This window comes from Ostrea edulis, chromosome 3 (genome assembly GCF_947568905.1).
Source record: "Ostrea edulis chromosome 3, xbOstEdul1.1, whole genome shotgun sequence".
Classification (NCBI taxonomy): Eukaryota; Metazoa; Mollusca; class Bivalvia; order Ostreida; family Ostreidae; genus Ostrea; species Ostrea edulis.
The window spans coordinates 43,427,364-43,436,425 of record NC_079166.1 but is presented as its reverse complement, the minus strand read 5'-3'; the positions used below and the strand labels follow the sequence as shown (position 1 = coordinate 43,436,425).

The window sequence follows — 9,062 nt, the reverse complement described above, 5'->3', positions numbered from 1 at the left end:
TTTAGAGAGAATGTCTGAATTTGTTGATTAGTTAGAACAATTTTTTTTCTAGAATATGACGTACAAAAAATAATTTTCTTTTTCTTTTCACCCTTCCAATCTCGTCGCCCCGAGAAGTTATATTTCCAAGATGGCTGCTGCCAATGGCAAGCATGAAAATGACCTGTCATGCGATTTATGTAACGATTTCTTGGGTTTTCAGGTATCAAATACGAGTTGTGTTATACACCGCATTGCACATTACTATATGCTCGTATATGGTTTTACCATCACTTTCACTTTTACCAAATTTTAATGTATTCATGTTCCGGCGTATTCATTTTATCTCGAATTTCCTCGAGAGGTTACAGCATTACATAAACAAAAAGGATTTGTAATATGTATATACGGTGTGACCGTTGGGCCGAGCGAAGCATTAGATAGTCATTGGCGTGTCCCACGTGATAATCATAATTCAGTTAAGTACGGTAAATTAAATAGCAGATATTTGGATACTTAAAAATCACAGGTGCTTGGGTCATAATATATGAATACACATCTAACCTTATACATATGTAACATATGTATAAGGTTAGATGTGTATTCATATATTATGACCCAAGCACCTGTGGTTAAAACAGGGTGTCAGTTCCATCAGTTGTAAATGTCGAGGTTCCTCAGAGGTGACCTTAAAAATGGATGTCCCGTGTCACAGTAGGTGTGGCATGCTAAAGAACACTCACTGCTCAATGGCTGTAAGCGCCACGCATAGGCCTAGATTTGAAGCCCATCACCGGTATTGGTGACATCTCCAATTGAGTGAAAAATTCTCTAGAAGGACATTAATAAAACAAGATACAACATCCAAATAATATGTCTTATAGCATGACCATGTTTGGGGGCAAAGCAAAAAGTATTGGTATTAATATTTATATTCGTAACAGGAGAAAAATAATCCGAAGTTATCCAGACCTGTAAGAACAGTCACTGAAGCATCTAGGGCTGAAACGATTCACCGAAATATCGATACTGTTCAATATAAACCCTCGATTCAATGTTCAATTCATTGCCTCGATTTTCTGTTCGATGCGTTTATTACAAACTGGTTCAGTAAAATACATAAGGTTCGGTCTGTAATGATTATTTTTACCTGCATGGGGGACAAAATAGCGTTAAATAACGTTCAGACTGTTGTTTACTTTCAGTCTTACGAAAATAATAATACACTTCTCATCAGTTTAAACTACAGAGCCAACATGCATCTTACCACTTGGCAGTTTGGAAACATTTTGCTTTTAAAATTATGAATGTGAATTTTGGTAATTAAATTTTTCTTCAATGTTATTATTGGTTTCTTCTGTAAATTGTATCATATTGAAAGTATTGAATCGTGGTATAAGTATTGCAATATGTATCGTAATGTGAAGGGGGCATATCGTTTCAGCCCTAGAAGCATCCTAACATCTTGTTACACGACTTCCGACATTTTATCCGCCTATTTATTGAACTTGGGAAATATAACACAATTGAAGTAAAAAGCGCATTGTAACGTCATATTTAACGTCAGTATTTAGCAAATTTACAAACATAGGAGACCTGGTACAATCGAAGAAAGATTATATGATTGAGAAAATATGGCTTATATGCTTTTACGGATTTTACGTAACATCTCAGAACAACGTGAACTTAGTATTAGTTAAGATTTAAAAATGACGAAATACATATGTCCTTGTGCTTGCATTCGAATCAATGCCATTTTGACCAAAATTTTCAAGTTCTGGTACCGTATGGTTTAATTTTTAATTAGGCCAAATAAAATAATTTGTGTGGTTCCGGTTACACTCCCTTGAAAAATAGGGTAGGTAGGTTGGGATTTTATTTTTATTTTTTTAATGATAGATTTTAGATGGAAACACAATTTTCTTTTACTTTTACTTCTTTGCATGTACCATTTATATATATATATATATATATATATATGGTGTGATATATACCTCTCTGAATGGTAGGGATCACCCTAGGCTAGTTTTTACAATTCTTATTTATAAATATATTTCAAATAAATAGATATGTAGAGAGAAAAAATCAGTGCATTTGCCAAAATCATGTTTTTGAACATGAAAGTAGAAAATGATATTTCAACCAGAGTACCAAGCCCTTTCAAGTTTTTAAATCTATCCAACTTTTTTGAAAATAAAGAGGATGATCGCTCAGTATATATTCAAACAACCTGAAATTTGCACTATTGTTTATGTAAGCACTCTATAGTTCTAAGTCACTTTCTGTCTAATGTTAGATGGCCTGTAGTAAGTGTTTACTGCTTGGCATATTAGCGGTATCTATATATTGGCGATGAATAAATTTGCAGTCAAGCTTCACCTGAAGGAAAATGGGTTAAAAACCTGTATGTATAGTGGTATATATCATGCACCCCTTCTCATAAAAGAAAATGTTCAAAAAATGTGCATTATATTCGGTAAAATACGGTAACTGATTTTGGAAATAGTCAAAAAAAGTTTAGGGTCGGGGGTAAAAACTAGGGACGGTTGGGTAACCGGAACCATACATATTTTTTTATTTGGCCTTAGTTTTCTACATTTTCCTTTTAAACATGTGTATGTGTACTGTTACCTATAGGGAGAGTCCTGTCTGAAGGGCCTTGAGCCCTCTATTAAAGTGGGAATATGAGGAAACTACATGATCCACCTATTCATTGAACGCGGGGAATATAGCACCAGCCGACATAAACAGTGCATTGGGATGTCACATGTATCTTCGATATTTTTTCTTTCAAACCAGAGAATTATTAACAACAATACATCCCATTTGCAATTTAATTTATACAGCTGAAAATAAACAAAATAACCCAACTAATTTGAATTGGTAAAAATATACTAAGTATATAATATCGTATATTTTTATTTTAATTAACTCAGGAACTCGTTCATCTTCTTAGTCATATTACTGTTTTCCTTTTTAATGAATTATCTCTTTATTACATATTATAGTTTTTTTTATAAAATATAGATTCTGAATATTAAAGTAAGGAATTAGACTTGTTGTCCTTTATGTTGTTTGTAACCTGACTTTGATAATGATACATGTATCAACCAGACAGGGACCTCGGGACTGTCCAGCCCACAGACAGGGACCTCGGGACTGTCCAGCCCACAGACAGATACCTTAGACTGTTCAGCCCACAGACAGGAACCTTAGACTGTTCAGCCCACAGACAGGGACCTCAGACTGTTCAGCCCACAGACAGGGACATCGGGACTGTCCAGCCCACAGACAGGGACCTCAGACAGGAACCACAGACAGGGACCTCGGACTGTTCAGCCCACAGACACGGACCACAGGCAGGGACCTCAGACTGTTCAGCCCACAGACAGGGACCTCGGACTGTTCAGCCCACAGACAGGGACCTCGGACTGTTCAACCCACAGACACGGACCTCAGAGAGGAACCTCAGACTGTTCAGCCCACAGACAGGGACCTTAGACTATTCAGCCCACAGACAGGGACCTCAGACTGTTCAACCCACAGACAGGAACCACAGACAGGGACCTTAGACTGTTCAGCCCACAGACAGGGACCTCAGACTGTTCAGCCCACAGACAGGGACCTTAGACTGTTCAGCCCATTGATTATAAATAAAGGGGGGTTTTTCCCATGTTTGAGCAAAGAACTTTTTATCATGGGCTTCATGGCAAAATGATAAATCAAAAATGGAAATATGAAATATATTTTATTCATGTGACTTTATGATCAATCTAATTAAAATTAGATGTTAGATCCACTCACATATTTGCTACAGTTTGTGTAGCGAGTATGCATGTGAGCGGATCTAACATCTAATTTTAATCAGATTGTTTATGATCAATATTTAGATTCCTACCAATGATATGCCATGATATGTAATATGTGCAATATGTAGTGTTTTTCATATCCAAAAATTGTTTTCCTACAAATTACAGCTTCAGATTCCCAATTGCATTCCTCCTGAGCCCACTAAATTGAAGCCATTTAGCTTTTGTAAAATTGCAACTAACAGAATTTGTTCTAGATATTTTAAAATTGGTTTAAATTATTAAAGAGCTTGAAATAGAAATCCAAGTAAAAGGTTTTTGTTGTTTATATTTTTACTACATGTACTTATTTTCTTTTTTAGGAGCAATTGAAGAAGCACAGACTAGTTGATGACCGAATAATTAACACATTGAATGCTTCTCTGCCCTCAATATCCTTTCCAGCTGATAGAACCACAAAGTGTGAGGATTTGTACAAAGAGGTATAGATGTTGGCATGAACTCGATCAAGATAAGATGTCAGCATGAACTCAGTCAAGACTGGGCTCAGATATCAGTGTCCCACTCACAAATCCAATGATTTTGTTACAGACAAGTGCAAAGTAAAGTGAATCATGCTTTTGTGTAGTAAATTACACCAAAAATTGTGAATCACAAACGAGGACCAAGGATAGAAATTTATTTTGTTACTCGCAAAATACTAGTTTAAACTTTTTGATTTGAAACTTTTGATCTGACATTTAGCTGAGATAAGTTAATTCATTTATATTGTAACTGATTTGCCTCCTTCTCACAGTCCTCAAGATTGTATTAAAGGAAAAAGACGCTAGTTTTAATTTGACTATGATTCATAGGTGCATGAGGACATGACCACACATGCGCTCCCCACCAAGTCACCCCGTCCATAGTCCACCGGCATTGGTGATGTCTCCACATGAATGAAATATTCTTGAGGAGGACATTAAACAATATAGTCAAATAATATTCAGTTTCTCTTCGTTTTTTTTTCTTATTTGTTGTTGTTATTATTAAATCTTTTCCATAAGAAAAATGTAAAGGAAAAAACTCCAACAAATCTGATTGAAATTGAATTCCTTGATCTGAGCATATGAAAGGTACACAGAGACAGTCCAACTAAAAATGATATTTTGTTTCTATAACACTGCTGCATGCATATGTGACTGAAAGCAACCCCTTAATTTTATTTTATTATTATTTAATACATATATATTTAACTGACAGGGATTTTTTTGGGGTGTGTAGGGGGCCAAAATAAGGCCCCATTCGCAATGCTAAAAGGCAGGTATTTTCCCCAATTTTTGCTTTGAAATTCCAAAACACTGAAAACAAATCAAGCAGAGTAGCCTGATTGTTCATAAGTCTTCTTCACAGGCCCAAAGATTACAATTTTTTCATCAAAATTGTTAAATAAATCTAATTTTCTGACCTCTGCTTATTTGAATGAGGTAAACTTTGACCAAATTGAAATTCAGAAGAAGTCCATTTACTCCTTAATGCACTCTGGATTAGTTTTCTCCGTACTTCTTTGTTTGAAACATTTTTCCCAATTTCAAGCAAATGTCGCTATTTTTCCCAATTGGAAAGGCCCAGGCCCTTGAAATCAAGACCTTAAAAAAAAACCCTGCCTGATCAAGATATACCGGTAAGGCTCAAGGCGGGTTTGACTGGTTGACAGGGGATGCTTACTCCTCCTAGGCACCTGATCCCACCTCTAGTGTGTCCAGGGATCTGTGTTTGCCCAATTATCTATTTTATATTGCTTGTGGGATTGGTCACTGTTCATTATCTTCACCTTTCATTGATATGTGTACAATGCAAAGGGGCATAACTGTAATTTCAACATTTAGGCTAATTAGTAATGTGTTAGATATATACCTTGTCATTCAATGGATGATAATTTTAAGAATAAATTATAAATAGCTCATTGTGTAAGAAATAATATCCTTGCAAAAGTTTATTTGACCTACAGGTTCCGAATTGTGACCACATGTATGTATAGTTTATATAACAAAAACTATGTATATATTAAACCACAATTACCACACATTCGGTGCCTGTGACCTTTGCAAACAAACAAGTATGGATGTTCCTATTATGTGTCATCTATATATGTATATATAGTTGAGCTCTTTTGAAATTTTTAGAACCTGCTATTTTCCAGCTAAGTAAGGAGTATGGGAAAAGGGAGACCGCCATTAAATCATGCATCGCTTTATTTTCCAAAAACGTGGAGATGCTACAACAGGAACGTGCTAACAACGTGGATGACTATGAATTGACCAAGACTTTGCGTAAAGAACAGACTAAGGTATGGTGGCTAGAAAATTTATACATATTATAGATTTTGTACAGATGGAAATCCTACGACATTCGAGATTTGTACATAATATGTAGCTTGTGTAGTGGAATATTATACAGTTATTGACTGGGTTCAAGGACAACAGCTGTTTTGTTTGATCTGAGAACGGGTCTGTTGCCTGAAGCCATAGGCTTTGTTATACACTTTCAATTCTTAGGATGTTTTGCTGACTTTGAACTTTTAATATGACAGAGAAATTGTATGCATTTATCAACACATCCACTAGTTTAAAAGAAAACCTATGTAACATCCTATTTAATAATCAATAATTATATTTTTCGTGTTTCTGTTCTGTGTTCCATCTAATAAATTCTCTATCTTCATCAGTCAAATTAATGAACCTCGACATTACGTAAACAAAGCAGCAGACTGAGATCATGTGATTTACATAGGCCAATAGAAGTAAAGCAGACTATTGCAGACTAGTTCGTAAACTGTTGACCGGTCAATAGACCACGAGTGTGAGAGTTGGTTTAACAGTAAAAATGTTACTTCTAAATCATATTACTTTTATAAAAGAAATCTTTTTAGGTGTATAACAAAACGCATTAAACTTTCAGAACTGTTCTATTTTTAAACATGTTAGTAGGGGCCTCCGTGGCCGAGTGGTTAGAGCATCGCGCTCAAAATCACACAGCCTCTCACCTCTGTAGGCGCGGCTTCGAATCCTGCTCGCGCCGGTAAGTGAGAAAGTTTCCCAGTTTACTTTCGGAAGGTCGGTGGTCTCTTCCCAGGTACATTGTATCTGGGTTCTCTCTTCCACCAATAAAAACTGGGCACCACCAGATAGCTGGAAAATTGTTGAGTGTGACGGAAAACACCAATCAATCAATAAACATGTTAGTACATGAAAAAATACAAGGGATGAAGACCTTTTGATTGGGTAACACAATGCTGATGAAGAATATGTGGCATTTTATAGACATTTGACATATTGCACTTTGGCATACATGTGAATGGTTTGTCAGTAAATTTGTGTATATATTTGTCCCCCACCACAACGCGGAAGGGGACCTAGAAATACCGGTGTCCGTCCATTCGTCCGTCCGTCCCACTTCACATTGTAGACGCAACTTCTCAGAAACCGCTCAACAGATTTTGTTCATAATTTGTAGGATTGTTAGTCACAAGGTGTAGTTGATCATATTTCGCTGCCATTTTGATTCGACAATTTTGACAGGAGTTATGGAACTTTGTTGAATTTGTACATGCTACACTCTAGGAACACTTTGTGGACGCAACTCCTCTGAAACCGCTCAACAGATTTTGTTCATATTTTGTGGGATTGTTAGTCACCATGTGTAGTTGATCATATTGTGCTACCATTTTGATTCGACAAATTTTATAGGAGTTATTGGACTTTGTTGAATTTGTACATACTACACTATAGGAACACTTTGTGGACGCAACTCCTCCGAAACCGCTTACCGGATTTCATTCAAATTTTGTAGGATTGTTAGTCACCATATGTAGTTTATCATATTGCGCCGTCATTTTGATTCGACAATTTTTACAGGAGTTATGAAACTTTGTTGAATTTGTATATTTTACACTATAGAAACACTTTGTAGGCACAACTCCTCCGAAACCACTCACCGGATTTCATTCAAATTTTTTAGGATTGTTAATCACCTTATGTAGTTGATCATATTGCGCTGCCATTTTGATTCGACAAATTTTACAGGAGTTATGGGACTTTTGTGCTTCAACTTTTTTTGCAGCGGTGGGGGACATGGCTACGTGTAGCAATCTTGTTGAATTTTGGGTTTGGGGTCAAATAATGGATGACGAATCTTCAATACAAATCAAATGTTTTTATCGAGTATTTACTCGACACACTGAATGAAGGGATTTAGGACATGCACGATTTACCAATGTGTGAATTAGATTTTATGAGATATCATCTAGATCCTCCATTATTCAAGAGCAAGGATACAAGATCTTGCTATTCTTCGTCATTAAACTCTTGAAATGTTGTTAAAGGAAATATATGTACATGAACAGGCTATTACAGGCTTTTATACATTCTGTTTTCAGTTAAGGTTAATGCAGCAAGAATTATCAGTGGAAGAAATAGTCAAGGACACAAGTTTAAAGGTAAGATGAATCTCCATAAATCAGGGTATCGCTATCTTCTCGTTTGTTATTTGCAGCTGTTAATGCTGATGTAATTGCTACAAATGAGTTTTACCAGCGACATGTTAGCAGAGCTATTAAAACAATGTTTGAAACCATTATAATCAGCATTAATGGCTACAAATAATTTTCAGTGATTTTATTTAAAACCTTAAAGAGAAATGGGAAGCTCTGAATTGAGCACTGTATTTATATGAATTTTACACTATGAATGTCAATCCTTTGGCCTGGAGTTCTCAAAAAAAAAAAAAAAAACTTTAGTTGAAACTTGGACTTAAGTCTGAGATTTTACTCAAATTTTGAGTGCTAAAATAAAAAAAACAACAACTCAAACTTAATTTTGAGAATTTTTTGAGAAATCCAATTCAAATTTTACACCCATAATTTTCATCCTCCTGCACAAAATTTTACTAGAACAACATTCTTGTTTTTTTTGTAGGCTTTCCATGAACGATGCAGACGATACTTTAAACCTCCCACATCACCACCAGTCTGACAATATATAAGATATTAATTGCACAATTCATCAATGTAGACAATTAAAACAATGAATGTGATTCAGGGGCCATGCGTACAAGGGAGATAAATTTGTCTGGATGTCGTCTTAAAAGCAATGACAACTATAGATATAATAAACATGAAATATGAACAATATTTTATATTCAGTGTGAATTTTTATAGAAGCAACATGTTTGTGTGAATGATTGCCTTTTGAAATATTAAAAGATTGTTCTATTCCTACTAAACAAGTGGTGGTT

The 9,062-nt window shown here is 35.5% G+C and overlaps 1 protein-coding gene across 1 annotated transcript; it reads left to right on the top strand.

The window, feature by feature from the left end:
* The first annotated feature begins 64 nt into the window (after window positions 1-64).
* Window positions 65-9,050, top strand: LOC125674704 (protein MIX23-like). Its single transcript, XM_048911950.2, has 5 exons — window positions 65-202; window positions 4,151-4,270; window positions 5,971-6,117; window positions 8,206-8,265; window positions 8,744-9,050. The coding sequence occupies exons 1-5, from the start codon at window positions 131-133 to the stop codon at window positions 8,798-8,800; spliced, it is 456 nt and encodes a 151-aa protein (XP_048767907.1). The 5' UTR covers window positions 65-130; the 3' UTR covers window positions 8,801-9,050.
* The last annotated feature ends 12 nt before the right edge of the window (window positions 9,051-9,062 follow it).